Source organism: Cucurbita pepo, chromosome 18 (assembly GCF_057944985.1).
Source record: "Cucurbita pepo subsp. pepo isolate OVF chromosome 18, ASM5794498v1, whole genome shotgun sequence".
NCBI lineage: Eukaryota > Viridiplantae > Streptophyta > Magnoliopsida > Cucurbitales > Cucurbitaceae > Cucurbita > Cucurbita pepo.
Window position 1 is genome coordinate 7,325,780 of NC_141815.1, and position 18,076 is coordinate 7,343,855.

At 36.6% G+C, this 18,076-nt stretch overlaps 1 protein-coding gene across 1 annotated transcript; it reads left to right on the forward strand.

The window, feature by feature from the left end:
* The first annotated feature begins 5,042 nt into the window (after nt 1-5,042).
* On the forward strand, nt 5,043-10,800 carry LOC111780506 (beta-glucosidase 12). The gene is made up of 14 exons (XM_023660933.2): nt 5,043-5,171; nt 6,455-6,546; nt 6,627-6,696; nt 6,782-6,840; nt 7,371-7,446; nt 7,572-7,649; nt 7,748-7,835; nt 8,474-8,729; nt 8,826-8,941; nt 9,513-9,730; nt 9,885-9,916; nt 10,065-10,170; nt 10,263-10,365; nt 10,493-10,800. Exons 1-14 carry the CDS (start codon nt 5,162-5,164, stop codon nt 10,659-10,661), a joined length of 1,473 nt encoding a protein of 490 aa, XP_023516701.2. The 5' UTR covers nt 5,043-5,161; the 3' UTR covers nt 10,662-10,800.
* The last annotated feature ends 7,276 nt before the right edge of the window (nt 10,801-18,076 follow it).

Consider the following 18,076-nt stretch of genomic DNA (forward strand, 5'->3'; position numbering starts at 1 on the left):
ATTCCCTTGTTAAACCAATTCATGATGGGTGAGACGTAACCTCTAGCATAGTCTAACTCTAGGATGTGTGCGACTTATATCTCATTAAAGAGTCTACTATTAGAGATTAGTTGCTTCTCCTCGAGATTCTGAGAAGGTTTTGTGGAGGAAGTTCGACTGAAATTGGACTCCTCTGGCAGAACAAAGTTTGTGACCGTTGTTTTTCTCCTCTCTCTCTTTCTTTCTTCTCCTTTCGGTACTTTTCCTTCTTCATTGACTAACTCATCAATAATGGTTTTTGCGGCCTCCCTAACGGTGAGGGCCAAAAATACTCCTTTTGGGTTAACTTTGACCATTTGTATTTTCACAATTTTCTTTCATATTTTTCTGGAGAACTTTTTAAATATTTTCCCTTCTTAACTAGCTTCAAATTCGACCTCTAAGATCTTCCATAAAGTCATGGAAGTTTGAGCGCTATGAAAAAAAATATAGTATTTTTAATTCATTGTCGAGGCTCCGACGTTACAATTTTCTTCTCATTTTTTTTTTCTTTTACAGAGTTGTCCTTGATTCACTATTCTTTCAATAAATTGTTGTAAGTTTTGATTTGATTTGGTTACTTGGATTAGATTTGATTGGTTATTTAGATTAGATTGAGTTAGATTTGATTCTCTAATGCTAATAGCTAATTTTATTTTTAATAGAATGAGAGATTTCTCCCTCCATTCCTAACTAGTGGTATCGGGATTTGGGGGAGTTTTATGTGTCACATTGTATTTCTTGAGTGACATATTGGTGAGAGTCTTTATAGTGTGATAATGAAGTATTCACTTGTAATACTTTGTTTATTCGTGATTGGTTGCTACCCGTGGAGGTAGGAGAACTTCTTCTCTCCGAATCATGTAAATATCTTGGTGTCTTTTTGTGTAATTTCGTTCATTGGTGTTGTGAGTACATTTGTTCCGTTCTCGACGCACAACACCGAGCACCATCCACCGCCATTAGGTATGACTTGCCTCCTCTTATACTTCGTAACAACGATAATTCTTACTTGTGATGGCGAACATGAGCCCTAATTGGATATTGAAACACACTAAAAAAAGAGAAGGGTCAATGTTATGACTAAATTTAAACTTCTAATCGTTTAGTGGAGCAACGAGTTTGTTAAATTATGACTAAGTGTTATACATCCAGCAGCCATTGAATGGCTAAGGGCAAGAAAGCGAGCCTAGACATAGGCAAGTGGGTCACAACATTATATGGTTGAGGGCCTAGTATATTTCGCTTGGGCCCAGTATATTTTCACTCTGTGGTTGATGTGGGATCTCACAATTCATTCGGTGTCTAGCTCTAATATTATTTATAAGAGCATAAGTACACTGCTAGCAGATATTGTCCGCTTTAGTCCGTTACGTATCGTCGTCAATCTCACGATTTTAAAACGCTTCTGTTAGGGAGAGATTTCCACACTCTTACATTGACTTGTAGAGCAAAATTAGTAAATTTGTTAGTGCTCCCTTCGTGTAAATACTCATACCATGTATGTTTCCTTCGCAACAAACAAAAAAGAACAAAAAGAAACATAGTGGTTAAGGTTTTTGGTGCAAAGAAACTCTCTCCCAAGTTGATATTTTTGCTTCGATTATTTATTTTGGATTAAAGGTCAAAACCGAGCTTCATTTATTAGTTCTATTTTTTTTTTATTATTAATTGGTTGTTAAGAATCTTTGTTTACTCTTTGTTCAAGGGAGAGGTTTAGTAGTTAAAGAGTTTACTTTACCTCGTGAAAGAAAGAAGGTTCCGGTTAAGGAGCCAAGACGAAGACGGAGTATTTTATTATTTTTAGGGGAAATGTGTAGATTTATTTATCATAAGAAAACAAAGAAACAAAGAACAGAATTTTGTGGGCGAGATAACACGTAAGGAATCAAAAAAGAAATTATTGAAGATGAGAATCGAAACAAAGGATTTTATTTAACAAAAAGGAAAGAGGATGAGATCCTTGAGAAGAAAACGATAGTGTATAAAGCTTGATTCATGCTTTTGATCCTTTGACTTTCTATTAACAAACTACTCCGTTTTTAACAACTTTACGAGTAAACACTTCTCTGTAGTAAATACTCGCACTCTTTATTACAAGACACTACAAGGACACACTGTAACGCCCCATACAGATATTGTCCTCTTTACACTGTAACGCCCCATACAGATATTGTCCTCTTTACACTGTAACGCCCCATACAGATATTGTCCTCTTTACACTGTAACGCCCCATACAGATATTGTCCTCTTTACACTGTAACGCCCCATACAGATATTGTCCTCTTTACACTGTAACGCCCCATACAGATATTGTCCTCTTTACACTGTAACGCCCCATACAGATATTGTCCTCTTTACACTGTAACGCCCCATACAGATATTGTCCTCTTTGGGCTTTCCCTTTTGGGCTTCCTCTCATATTGTCCTCTTTGGGCTTTCCCTTTTGAGCTTCCCCCCTCAAGGCTTTAAAACGCGCTGGGGGAAGGTTTCCACACCCTTATAAAGGGTGCTTTGTTCTCCTCCCCAACCAATGTGGGACATCACAATTCACCCCCTTTTGGGGAAGGTTGCAAATGGTATCAGAGCCAGTCACCGGACGATTTGTTGGCCTTCTCGCTGTTCCCCGAAGGGGGGTAGACACAAGGCGGTGTGCCAGTAAGGACGCTGGGCCCCGAAGGGGGTGGATTTGGGGGCGGTCCCACATCGATTGGATAAAGGAACGAGTACCAGCAAGGACGCTGGGCCCGAAGGGGGTGGATTTTGATGTCCCACATTGGTTGGTGAGGAGAACAAATCACCTTTTATAAGGGTGTGGAAACTTCCTCTAGCAGACGCGTTTTAAAGCCTTGAGGGGAAGCCCAAAAGGGAAAGCCCAAAGAGAACAATATCGGCTAGCGGTGGATCTAGGTCGTTACACACACTCTATGTGGTAAACAACTCTTCGTTACACACACTCTATGTGGTAAACACTCGCACTCTTTATTAAAACCAATTGAGAAGAGATTACAAAACCTAAATTGGTTTGTATTTTTGGATGAAAACTTAAATAAAGTGGAGGAGTATAGACAATTTATTCCTAAAGTTTCTCAGCTTTTTTTTCCCTAAAATTTCTAAATCTATTCCTAAAAAAAATTAGGTATATTTATTCCTAAAATAAATATATAACGAGCACTATTAGGATTGTTGGGTTTGACCCTATTGAACTAGTGATAGATATTTTATAACACTCTGTGACATTCTTCGACTTTGTTGTTTAGTGACCAAGTATATCTTAGTATATATCAACTTTGTTTTTCTTATGAGTAAGCTTGCATCTTGGACATATATTTGGAATCAAGTAAATCAATCATTTTGTGCCTTACAAAAAGATAAAAGGATAGAGAATCAGGTGTGGATTCTTGCCATTAAGATTAAAAATGATAGATAGAGAGAGGTATTTGGTATAAGTGAGGGGGATCATGGGGTTTGTCCACGGTGACTCACCACCTTTCCCAAATGCTCCAATGTGTTCGTATATGAACAAAGATAGAGGGGATAGTGAAAGATCTCTTAAAGAACTTGTAGGCATACAATAAAGTAAACAAGTTCGAAAATAATTTCCTATGGCGATAGACCACATGGCACAACCAACGACTTGATCTTTTCACGAGTGATGTACATCCTATGACTTGATCTTGATGGTTTATATCTTGAACGGTTAATCTGGTTTTAGGATGCAACACCCGAGTTCCAACAAGAAATTAAATGCACAAAGAAAAAAAAAATGCACAAAGATGTTGCAAGAATCGTCAAGAATCGAGGAAGAACTGAAGATAAGCATTTTGTGTTCTTGATTTCGATAATCTTCAAATTTGAAAGTCTTTCTTAGAATTAAGTTATGCATTCTTAGTATGTTGATATTGGAGAACTTTTATGAAAGAAGCCAAAGTTGATTCGGGTAGGAAGACAGCCTTGGAGAACAGTTATGAGCTTTTGACCACTTATTCCTAATTAGAGGTTTCGTTAGCCCCCAATCAAATTAGTATGATGAAGAGAGAAAGAAAAAACAAAAGAAAAAAATGCAAGAGGCATTGGAGAACGATTATGAGCTTTTGATTTGATCAAATCTGTCAAGAATTAAGGAAGAATCAAAGATAAGCATTTCATGTTCTTTGATTTTGGTTTTCCTTCAAAGTCTAGAGCCTTTTTTGGAATTAAGTTCTAACTTCGTAGTATGTTGATATCATGTTGATATCGGAAGAGTTTCATGCAAGATTTATGTAGGAAGCAAGAGTTAATTCGGATAGGAAGGCAGTGTTTTTGAAGACGTGCCAATCCACTCACCACCTGTGTCCGACTTGAGGGCAATCTGCTCCAGCTGACCCGACTCGCTCCGCGCCCCAGCCAATGTGATTTCACCGCATGTTGCTCTGAGGACACTTATGTATGCGCTTATACCCGGTGTCACGATCGTGCTTGTCAAAGCCGTGTTGCATGCGGTCACATGTCAAATTCCTCAGTCAGGCCACATGCTAGTTTCAAACTCCTTTTATTTTCTTTCACATTAGATAAGTTTTTGCTACTATTGTTGTGTCAATTCTTCATATCCAAGTTATATGCTATCAAACTAATTGTCGTTGCCTACACGCTTTTAGCTTATAACATTGTTTTCTTTAAAATTGCTTTCAACGTATTTCCTCGCCCACATTTGCTAAATAATTTCTCTCAAACATGATCTGAGGCTCAAACATACGCCAACGTTGTCCGCGAAATCCGCGTTTCTCACGGCTGACTTGTTTGCTAGGTTAGAACAAGTGTCGTACAATTATTGTTCTGCTATCGTAAGAGTGTGATTGTGATAACATAATCCCAAAGAATAATATAAATCAATCTTAGGAAATCAAATTAAATTAGTTTGAAAATAAAAATCGTTTACAAGAAGACAAAAAAAATCGAATATGTATAAAAGCATCATTGAAAAAAGTAGAAACAAAACAAACAAATAAAAAGACTACAAGTAAATACATCTCACGACTTGGAACCTTATAAAAAGGAGGGAGCGACAGCCTGCAGTGCACCACAAAGAGCAACCAAGCCATCTTTGATCTGAAACTCTCTCCAAGGATCAAAGCAGCAAAACCCTTACTTCTCTTGAAGCAGAATGGCTAACGGTAAATGAACTAACTTCATTTCTTTTTCTTCCTCCGAGCTCAAAATTTCTTAACAATCTTTATTTTTTACTCTTTAGCTCCAATCCATCATTACATATCCTTCGACAATATGAAACATCGAACATATAGTTCGTCTTATACTTTTGTCGTTTTGTTATGACACCTGAGTAAAAGAAGGGTAAGAAGGGTTCATGAACGAGTTGAGACTACATCCAAATGAAAGCTACCCTGAGTATAGAATGACTAAGAAAGACTTAGAGGAAATGAAAGTTACTACCTATATCAACAAGGTGCACCTTCCTATTCGGTAGTTCAATCATAAGAACTCGATAGTTAAACATGTTTTGCTTGGAGCAGTTCTATGTTGAGTGACTTCTTGAAAATTTCTCTAAAATGCATGTGAATGAAGACAAAGTATGTTGGAAGAACTCGTATTGGTCTGTGGAAATAGTCTTCACTCTTAAGAAGTGAGGAGTAGGTAACCTGACCATATCGCAGGGGATGCAGAGGAATGTCGGGACCATTAGGTGTCGAATTCGGATTCCGAATTCTTATCTAAATCCTGGGCATGAGGTGTTACAAATGGTATCAGAGTGGTTCCTCTCCCAATAAGACGTGGTTCGGGGACGAACCAGGGCGGAAGCTAGTGGGCATATGACACCTGAGTAAAGAATGGGTAAATAAATGAAAGGGTGACTAAGTAAAGCTCAAAAGAAATGAAAGTTACTATCTTTACCAACAAGGTCTACCTTTCTTTTCAATATCTCAATCATAGGATAGTTAAGCGTGTATTGCTTGGAGCAATTCTATGTTGGTGACCTCTTGAAAATTTTCCTAAGATGCACGTGTTGAGGACAAAGCATGCTGAAACAACTCGTGTTGGTCTGTGAGGATAATTTTCACTCTTAATAAATGAGTAGGTATCGTGGTGGTCAGTGATGATAGTCTTCACTCTTAATAAGCAAAAAGTAGGTAACGTGACAATATCGCATGGGATGTAGAGGAATGTCGGGGTCATTAGGTGTCAAATCCGAATTCTGAATTCTGATCTAAATCTTGGACACGAGCGTTACATTTATGGTTTTTTTTCCTAATTTCATCGAGTATTATCTTTCACAATATTTATATTGTTTAAAGCTTTCTCTCTATTGCTACATATCTTTTCTATATGAATTTGGTGCCAAAAAAATCTCACCAGCAAACCAAACCAAACTCAGTTATGGCTTTTAAAAAGATTGTTATATTGTGTTCTTCCCAAAAATTTGTGCTTCCTATGTTCGCAGTTTTCAATAACAACTGCCAGCCTATCGATGTGGTCAGGCGAAGCAGCTTTCCTAAAGACTTCGTATTTGGTGCAGCCTCTTCAGCTTACCAGGTTGAAAAAATGTTTTAAAAGTCTACAAAAAAAATAAATTAAGAACAAAGAATGAGTATTGATTTGTTATGTTTGTTCAGTATGAAGGTGCTGCCTTTAAGTATGGCAAAGGGCCAAGTACATGGGATACCTACACTCACAAACATCCAGGTCTCTCTCTTTCTCTCTCGATGGTGTTTATTTTGAATTTCACATATAATTATCTCTCTCAATGTTGTCTATTTGTTAAATTCAGAGAGGATTGCTGATCACAAAAATGGAGACGTAGCTGTTGATGAGTATCATCGCTATAAGGTGAGTAAAATTGAAAGTAGTGTCATAAGAGCGGAGTTGAGTAACTCGTCTGGTTCAAGAAACCCCGTGAGATCCCACATCAATTGGAGAGGACATCTAAACATTCTTTATTAAAGTGTGAAAACCTCTCCGACACATTTTTAAAAACTTTGAGGGGAAGTCCAAAGAGGACTATATCTGCTAGCGGTGGGCTTGAGCCATTACTAATGGTATCAAGCCAGATACTGGGCAGTGTGCTCGAGGATGCTGGGCCTTGAAGGGGGTTGGCACCGAGCGGTATGCCAGCGAGGACGCTGGCCTCGAAGGAGGGTGGATTGTGAGATCCCACATCGGTTGAAGAGGACAATAAAACATTCTTTATAATGGTGTGAAAACCTTTCACTAGCAAACGAGTTTTAAAAAAGCTCGAAGAAGACAATATCTGATAGTGGTGAGGTTAGGATCATTACAAACCCTCTCGACCATAAAGAAAATGCCATAAAAGTTACGGATTAGGGTGTATAAATAGCTCATAATTGTTCAAAATGCAGGAAGACGTTGCCATCATGAAGAGTATAGGTTTTGATGTTTATCGATTCTCAATCGCTTGGTCGAGAATTTTGCCAAGTAAGGACTTAAAAAGATGAATTAAACAAATAATCTAAATAATTAATATATATGTTCTTGATTTTCAAAGCTTAATTTTATGAACATTAAAGTTCATACTTAATTGTTTAAAATATACTTTTCAGCGGGAAAGCTTTGTGGGGGTGTGAACTTAGAAGGAATAGGCTACTACCATAAACTCATCGATGAACTGCTTAAACATGGTGGGTTCTTCTTGTATTATTCATTTAATTAGTGATTAATCTCATTGATTATCTTAATTAAGTTTTATTAATCTCAAAATGGGTCAACAAATCTGTAGGCATCAAACCTTATGTCACACTATTTCATTGGGATGTTCCTCAAGCTTTGGAAACCGAATATGGTGGCTGCTTGAATCGTCAATTTGTGTAAGTAATCTTTTATGAGATTATCATATAAAATATAAATGAGTGATTTTGAAAAGGGTTATTGTTATAAAATAAGATTATCAGTTATTAGTAACAAAAGATCATAAATTTTCATTTCAATAACATTTCTTTTGAAAAAAATCAAATAAAAGGTATAAAATTTTTACCTTTACACTTTCAATTTCTTTAAATTCAACCGTAGAATATAATCAAGCTTGGAACCTTTCTATTTATCTTCCATCATCTTCAATCACGACTTTAACCGTTCAAGTTCACTACTAGCGGATATTATCTGTTTTGGTTCGTTATGTGTAGCTCTCAGCCTTACAAATGTAAAATGTATTTGTTAGAGAAAGGTTTCCAAACCCTTACAAGAAATTTTTCGTTCCCCTCACTAAACAATGAGGGGAGCTAGCGTCTGGCACACCGCTCAATGTCTGGCTTGAATACCATTTGTAACAGTATCTGTTACCGTTTTAAATCTTAGAGGCTAACGACGATACCTAATGGACCAAAACGAACAATATCTGTTAGCAGTCGGGTTCGATTGTTAAACTCACTTATTCTAACATAACAAAATGAGAGGTTAATGAATCTATAAAGAAGTCCGTAGTTTTGAGGAAGAGCTTTGTTTGCAGATGCCATTTCCGAGACTTTGCAGAGCTTTGCTTTAGAGAGTTTGGAAGAAAAGTGAAGCATTGGATAACCTTAAATGAACAGTTCATCTTCACCTTCAAAAGTTATGTAATGGGAGAATATGCACCCGGTAGGGGTGCAGAATGGGATCCATGTCGTTATCTTGGTGGGAATTCTGGCATTGAACCATACATTGTTGGTCACAACCTAATTCTTGCACACGCTGCGGCTGCCAATCTTTACAAGGCCAAATATCAGGTTCTCTTTTCTCTACTCTTTTATTTTTCTTTAAAAAAAGTTATAAGTTGCTCTTAACCTAAACATTAAGGTAGTGATGTTAAATGGAATTCTTAGGCAGAACAAAAGGGTGAGATTGGCGTCACATTGGTGTCAAGATGGTATGAACCATATTCAAACTCTGAGGCAGATGGAAAAGCTAGAGATCGAGCCTTTGATTTTTCACTTGGTTGGTAAGTAAATATTAACCTCCATGAATTCATTACTTCATTACTTCATTAGTACTTATACATCGCTAATACATCGCTAGCAGATGTGGTCCTCTTTAGATTTTCTCTTCCGATCTTTCCTTCATAGTTTTAAAATGCGTACGCGAGAGAGAGATTTTCACACCCTTATGAAGAATGTTTTGTTCCCCTCTTCAATCAACGTGGGATCTCATAACTAATTGTGAGATCTCATACCGGTTGGAGAGAGGAACGAGTGCCAGCAAGGGACGCTGGACTCCGAAGATGATGGATTGTGAGATCTCACATCGATTAGAGAGGAAAACGAGTGCCAACGAGGACGCTGGGCTCCGAAGAGTGGTGGAACGTGAGCTCCCACATCGGTTAGAGAGGGAAACGAAACATTTTTTTATAAATGTATGAAAATCTCTCTCTAGCATACACGTTTTAAAACCATGATAGAAAATTCGGAAAGGAAATTCCAAAGAGGATAATATCGGCTTACAGTGGACTTGATTTGTTCTATTATATCATTAGCATTTTCTTACAAATATATGACCAAATTAAATGCATTTAGGTTCTTAAATCCAATCGTTCATGGAGATTATCCACAAAGCATGAGAGATTTGGTTGGGAGGAGATTGCCCAAATTCACAAAGGACGAAAGCACTTTCATCATGAACTCCTTTGATTTTCTTGGCATAAACTATTATACAGCTAATTATGCAAAAGACAATCCCAATAACGTTCACCCGGGCCCAAGCTATTTGAATGATATTCATGCAACTCTTTCAAGTATGTGCTCATACTTTCACTCATACTTTTTTGTTAGAAAGTGTTTGACTTGGAGTACAATTCTAAAAAACTATCCCAAATATACTTGGTGTTTATTTCACATATATCATATCTATTCTATGATCTAACTTTGTATGATATGTTCGTACGATAGCTGATCGTGACGGAGTTCCAATTGGTCCAAAGGTAAACGAGTGTTCAAAGTTTCTTCAATGATGAATTAACACAATAATAGTGTGCATTCTTTTGTTATGCTATGAAGTTTAAATTAATTTTATGCCATTGTCACCTTTTAATCTAACAGTTTGCTACTTATGTGTTCATAATGGTGTAGGTGGACCCATCATCGTGGCTAGCAGTTTATCCAGTAGGTTTAAAGGAGTTGTTGATACATATAAAGAAAAACTATAAGAATCCAATTATTTACATCACAGAAAACGGTACGGAAAATAACTTTATAATTTAATTGTATCAAGAAAAAATAATGTCTATCTTTGATTAGTTTGTTGATTAATTAGACTCACAATTGCAGGATACCTCGACCTTGACAGCCGCCATGTTCATCATTTGATTAGAGATAAGGGCAGAGTCCAATATTTTCATGATCATCTCTATTATCTACACGAAGCAATGAAGTAAGTAACTAAGTTAAAGATTAAACTACTAATCACTTTTTTAGCTTATTTATTTGTACATAACTTCTGTTCTACTCTTTCACCGATAGTTGATTGTAATTATGTTATGTTTTGGAAAATGTTGTAGAGCTGGTGTAAGGGTTCGAGGATATTTTGCATGGTCATTATTGGACAACTTTGAATGGGCAAGTGGATACACTGTACGCTTTGGTCTCACCTACATTGATTTCAAACACAATTTGATGAGAATGCCAAAAGACTCAGCAAAATGGTTCCACAATTTTCTCACGACCTGAAAATGATACTAGAATCTTCTATGTTATATATGTTATTATCATATTGTGTTTTGTTATTGCAACCTTCTAGAACACTTACTACTAGGAGAATATACTAAATAAATTGCAATAACAAATAAACTTTATCTTTGATAATGTATCTTTTATGTTTTCTATCGATGGTATGATGGTATGAAGTAAAATTTCTCCATCTCTTTTCTTGTTTGATCACTTTGATCCTTCTTTAAATATATTTTGTTGAGATATGATTCAAAGTATTCAAAACGAAGATATGATTCGTAGTTGAGATATGATTCAAATATTCAAACTACCAAGATTTTAGTAGATTTTAGGAGATTGTTTAGATTTTAGGAGATTGTTAGTAGATTTGAATTTTTCTAGATTTCGATGATTTACTATTTCTGGTCCGGTGTATAAGCTATAAATACTGGAATTGTGTAACCCTCTAAGCATTGAGTCAGTAGACAATAATAATGCACGTTAGCATTCATCTATTTTATCTATTCTTATCATTCTTATCTCTTTCACTATCCCTTTTTTCAACAACTTTGGTATAGAGCAAGTTCGTTCAACACGAGGGCGAGTGATTACTTTCTTTCACAAAACAAAAATGGCAGTAGCTGGTTTTTCTTCCTCTGCACCGTTGTTACCAATCGTTAATGGTGAGAAATATGAGTGGTGGAGCATCAAGATGAAGACCTTGCTCAGATCACAGGAGCTATGGGACTTGGTGGAGCACGGGTTTGTTGATGTGTTAGAACCCACAATAGAAGAAAAGAAGAGACTAAGAGAAACCAAGAAAAACGATGTCAAGGCTTTATTCATTATTCAGCAAGCAGTTCATGAGACTTATCTTTTCACGAATTGCAGCAGCAACCACATCAAAGCAGGCATGGTCAATTCTACAGAAGGGGTTTCTAGGAGATTCAAAAGTCATGACAGTGAAATTGCAATCTCTAAGACGTGACTTTGAAACTCTACTCATGACGAATGGCGAATCAATTGCTGATTTTTTGTCAAGAGCAATGGCAATAGTCAGTCAGATGCGTACCTATGGAGAGAAAATTTCAAACGAAACAATTGTTGCAAAGGTGTTGAGAAGCTTGACTCCAAAGTTTGACCATGTGGTGGCTGCCATAGAAGAAGCTAAGGATCTATCCATACTCTCCGTTGATGAATTGATGGGCTCGCTTCAGGCTCATGAGGCAAGAATCAATAGAGCATCAGAAAGGAACGAAGAAAAGGCACTACAAGTGAAGGAGACAACCAACAACGAAAATAACGAAAGAGAAAATATTCATTTAGCAGGTAGAAGTCGTAGAAGAGGAGGATTTCGCAGCTTCCATGGTGGTCGTGATAACAGGGGTAGATGGAGAAGTGATGGACAGAGACAATTCAATGAACAAAGGAACGTCATACAATGTTACCATTGCAGAAGGTATGGACACACAAAATCTGATTGTTGGTTTAAAAATCAACGAATGAATTTTGCAGCAGAGAATGAAGAAGAAGAAAAAAAGCTGCTTATGGCGTGCATGGATACTAATCCAAAAAAAGGTGACTTATGGTTTGTTGATAGCGGATGCTCGAACCATATGACAGACACCAAATCCTTATTCAAAGAGCTTGATGAGACGCAAAAAATTAAGGTGCAACTTGGAAACACAAAAGAGATGCAAGTTGAGGGAAAAAGTACAGTGAAAGTCGAAACCAATCAGGGTAAGATAAAACGATTAGATAATGTTCAATTTGTACCTGATTTAGGGTATAATTTATTGAGTGTTGGACAATCGATGATTAGAGGACATTCAGTTCTATTTGATGACAACACATGTGTAATGACACATAAGAAATCAGGCCATAAAGTTCAAATTCCCATGAGTTCAAATAAGATGTTTCCACTTGATATTTCTAATATGGAGGATTTTGCTCTTGCTGCTAGCACGAAAGATGACTCAACATTATGGCATCTCAGATATGGACATCTGCATATGAACGGCCTGAAAATACTCAGAAATAAAGGTATTACCAAGAATTGACTTAACTAATTTATGTGAATGATGCATTTATGGCAAGCAGACTAGGAAGTTCTTTCCTGTTGGAAAAGCTAGAAGAGCCTCACATTGTCTAGAACTAATTCATGCTGATTTATGTGGGCCAATGCAAACGAAGTCCTTGGGTGGAAGTATATATTTTTTACTATTCATTGATGATTATAGTAGCATGAACTGGGTTTACTTCCTACAATATACGTCAGAAACTTTTTAGAAGTTCCAGATTTTTAAAGCTATGGTAGAGAACCAAAGTGGCTGTCACATTAAAGTTCTTCGAACAGACAGAGGTAGCGAGTTCATATCAAAGAGTTCAATTTGTTTTGTGAAGAAGAGGGCATCCAAAGGGAATTAACAGCTCCCTACACTCCAGAACAAAATGGAATCGCTGAACGAAAAAATCGAACTATTGTGGAGATGGCAAGAAGTATGTTACAAGCAAGGAGTCTTCCAAACCAATTTTGTGCAGAAGCCGTAGCAACATCTGTTTGTCTATTAAACATCTCACCAACAAAGGCGGTTATGAATCGAACTCCTTATGAAGCATGGCATGGAAGGAAACCATCTGTAAGTCATTTACGAATCTTTGGTTGTGTTGCTTATGCTTTGAAACATCCTCAAATTCATCAAAAGCTTGATGAAAAATCTGAAAAATGCATTTTCATTGGCTATTGTACTCAATCAAAGGCATATAAATTATACAACCCCGTCAGTGAAAAGATTTTAGTTAGAAGGGATGTAATATTTAATGAAAACGTGAGTTGGGATTGAAGTAAAGAACAGGAGCAGCAAAAGATTACAGTTGAAGTTTCCCCAAATGAAGAGACAAGGGTCAACTCCAGTGCATCTCCTAGTGCCTCCACTGCAACACAAAATGTGTCAAATTCATCATCTTCAGCATCACTAAACAACGATTCTTCTCTTGAAGAACTTTCAGATGAGACACCTCCAAAGAAGTATAAATCTTTAACTGACATATATGCATCATGTCAATTTGCTCTTACTGTTTCAGATCCTATGAATTATGAAGAAGCAGCTGAAAAAGAAGATTGGAAGAAAGCCATGGTAGAAGAGATGCAGTCCATTGAGAAAATTGGAACATGGGAGATGGTTGACTTACCAAACGAAAAAAATGCAATCAATTTGAAATGGGTGTTCAAGACAAAATTTGCACCAGATGGAAGCATACAAAAGCATAAGGCCCGTCTTGTAGCAAAAGGGTATGCACAACAACAAGGTATAGATTTTGAAGAAACTTTTTCTCTAGTAGCTCGTTTTGAAACTGTAAGAACTATTCTAGCATTAGCAGCAGAATTGCGGTGGTCGGTTTATCAGTTTGATGTTAAGTCAGCATTTCTTAACGGAGATTTACAAGAAGAGGTTTATGTAGCACAACCAGAAGGATTCATAAAGAAGGACAAAGAAACAAAGGTATACAAGTTGAGAAAGGCACTATACGGATTAAAGCAGGCCCCTCGAGCTTGGTACAGCAAGATTGATGGGTATTTTCAAAAGAAAGGATACATGAGAAGTGAGAATGAGCCTACTTTATACGTGAAGAAGGAAGGTAAAAGTGATTTCATCATTATTTGCCTCTATGTTGACGATATTATTTACACTAGCTCTTCTAACTCTCTTTTGGATAAATTTAAGTCTCAAATGATGAGTGAATTTGAGATGTCAGATATGGGTCTATTACATTATTTTCTTGGTCTCGAAGTATATCAAGTTGAAGATGGAATTTTTATTTCACAAAGAAAATATGCCAAAGATATTATGAGTAAATTTGGTATGCTTAATTGTAAGCCTGCAGCTACACCTATGAATATTAATGAGAAATTACAACATGATGATGGAGCAGAAATGACAGATGTTAGAAGGTTCAGGAGCTTGGTTGATGGACTAATTTACTTAACTCACACACGACCCGACATTGCATTTCCTGTTGGTATTATTTCTAAGTTTATGCAACATCCTTCAAAGGTTCATTATGGAGCAGCAAAAAGAGTCTTACGTTACATTGCCGGAACTATGGAGTATGGAATTTGGTATTCTAAATCCTCTAATTTCAAACTATATGAATTCACCGATAGTGATTGGGCAGGATCATTAGATGATAGACGAAGCATTTCAGCCAATGTTTTCACTTTAGGGTCAGGAGTGATCACTTGGAGCTCAAAGAAGCAAGCAACAGTGGCGTTGTCAACGTCAGAAGCAGAATATGTTGCAGCAACTTCAGCAACGAGTCAAGCCATTTGGCTAAGAAGAATGTTAGCTGATCTTCAACAAGAGCAAAAAGGGGCAACAAAGATATTTTGTGATAATAAAGCAACTATTTCTATGACAAAAAACCCAGCGTTTCACAGTAGAACAAAACATATTGAACTTCGACATCACTATATTCGTGATCTTGTTGTAGACGAAGAAATTGTCTTGGAATATTGTAACACCGATGAACAGCTAGCAGACATACTTACCAAGGCTTTGTCAAAAGAAAAGTTTTGCTACTTCAGACGATTACTTGGCATTTGCAACTTTGAATCAAGGGGTGAGTGTTGAGATATGATTCAAAGTATTCAAAATGAAGATATGATTCATAGTAGTTGAGATATGATTCAAATATTCAAACTACCAAGATTTTAGGAGATTTTAGGAGATTTTAGGAGATTTTCAGTAGATTTGAATTTTTCTAGATTTCGATGATTTATTATTTCTCGTCCAGTGTATAAGCTATAAATACTGGACGTCAGCATTCATCTATTTTATCTATTCTTATCTCTTTCACTATCCCTTTTTCCAACATATTTTACCTATGATCGTTGTTTTCTTTGAGTGTTTTTAAGAACTTGATGTTGAGGAGTTTGCGTGAAATTTCACAATTACCTCTATAGTGTGTGTCCATTAAGAAGTTTGTGATAGATTGTTAATTGGGTTTGAAGGGTTGTATATTGAGAATTGTCGGGAAAATCTTGTTCATGAATCTCTTTGATTCATGAATACTTTAGGTACATTTCCCGATTCAGGAGTCTATTAGATTCATTTGGTTCTATCTCACATATTGGTACATTCTCTTATATTGATACTTGAATCATCTTGATTTATTTATGAACATTAATATTGTTCCGATTCATGTATGATAATTAGTATTGCTATGTCTATATAATGTTTCTCTAGTATTGTTTTGAGATGTGGAGCTATTGTCATTTTGTGTTTGCCTAGAGGCAATTGGGAGAAATTTTGTAAGAGAGACTTTGTAGTATAGGAGTGTGAGAGATGCACCTGTAAACACTTTGGTTAAAGTGATTGGCTTACCACGTGTAGATGTAGGGAAATTTCTTCTCTCCAAACCACGTAGATTTTTGTGTCTCTTTGTTTAATATATATTTGTGGGTTTGTGAGTAAAATCGATCTTGTTTCCGCTTCCACTACAATAATGGGTATAAGAGAATTTGGTTGTGGCATTTGTGGATTGAAGACATCTTTTTGTATGGGCTAAAACAATCTTCTCATCAATGGTATAGGAAGTTCCATCACTTCATGATGGAAAGTAAGTACACTCATAGTCAATTTGACCATTGTATGTATTTTTGGTTCCTTGATGATGGCTTGTTTATCTATTTCATCTTGTATGTTGATGACTTGTCAATTGCTCCCAAGAGACAAGTGGAGATGGATAAGCAACGATTCAATGCTTGTTATCTGTCCACTATGGTTGGTGGAACGGTTTGTTGGCATTCAACATTGCAGTTTACTATTGCATTGTCTACCATCGAAGCAGAGTATACGACAGTCATTGAAGCTTTTAAAGAAGCTGTAATGACCCTAAATTTATACTTACCTAGAGTTGCTACCGTCATCATAATGTAATCATTTTGTATGGAAATAAGCGTTTGAACTTTATCATAAAACATATATTCGTCTTAAAACACTGTCATGGACTTGAGTGTTTGAAAACATCTTTAAAACTACACATGAAAAATACCAAATGAAATAAATAAGCATTTGATATGAATCCAACAACGGACCCTTTGCATGTACCCGAAGGACCGATTACAAGAAGCAAGGTTAAGAAGATTCAAGAGGCCTATACATTGCATCTTCAAAAGCTAGCTAGTGTACCGGTTGAAACAAAGACTTTTGAGCCCAAAAATCTTTATAGCATTAGCATATCAAATCAAGAAGATAATGGAGTCGCTGATATTGGAAAGTAATTAGAAGACTTGCCTTTGGTAGTTGAATTACCAATTAAGGAAATTTATGGAAAGTAATTAGAAGACTTGATTTTGGTAGTTGAATTACCAATTAAGAAAATTTATTAATGCCTTTGCTTCAATTTATATTTAAGAGCATTTATTAATAGTTTGTATAAATGTCTTATTTTCTTCCATTTGTATTTAATAGCATTTATTACCATTTATTAGTGGTTGGTGGCTGAACTTTATTTTGTTAGGGTTATCTTTTGGGCCTATTCAAAGGCAGGTAATATTCATGTTAGGATTATGGTTGAATACAGAAAAAAACTTTTGAACCTTTTGGTGTTATTCTTTTTCAAACCTTGCTTTAGGTTTGATGTTTAAACCGATTCATTGAATTAGTTTTGATCAAGCTAATTCTGGAGTGAATTGTCTTGGTATCTAAGAGTGACCATCATAGATTCCAAGTTCGATCTAAGAGTCATTCATCTTCTAACCAGCTCTTGGTTGGAATCAATCCGTTAAGTTAGCTTTCTCTGTGAGCGTTTTGCAAGGATTCTAGAAGGACCTCTAGCTTTGCAAATTCCAGCATTGTAGGCGCTTATCAGCATTAAAATTGAAAACACCATTTTCTAACCTAAGTCCAAAAAAATAAGTACAGCTACCCCATGCATGTGCCACTGTCTCCTAGGTTGCAATGCCACTGTCAGCCGTACAGAGGAGCCTTGCCTTTGCCTGAAAAATAAAAGTAGCACATAACTTGAGTATTTAAGAAATACTTAGTAAGCGACCCCCCATCAGTCTATTTTCCTAAGCGAGTAATTTGATGTGTTCTTAATTTTCTACACACGGTTCACAAGTGCGAGTATAAACCCACCAGTCGGTTCGCACACCTCCTGGGACCCTTTCTGGTCGAGTGAGCATTCTCTGGTAGTGGTTGATGCCAGTTACCCATTAGGAATAGCAGTCGTCATGGTAGCATTATGACAAACATAATGATCGCTCCCTGCCTTGTAGCATACATGTCCGTACTATCATAAAAGGAGAAGAAGTATCTCCTGATGCATGAACACACGATAATAAATGAGTTCCCAACGTTTTTCCTTTTTCATTATCATGTATAACAACCCCTCTAGCGTCTTCCTTCATATCATAACATTTCTATCGTAAC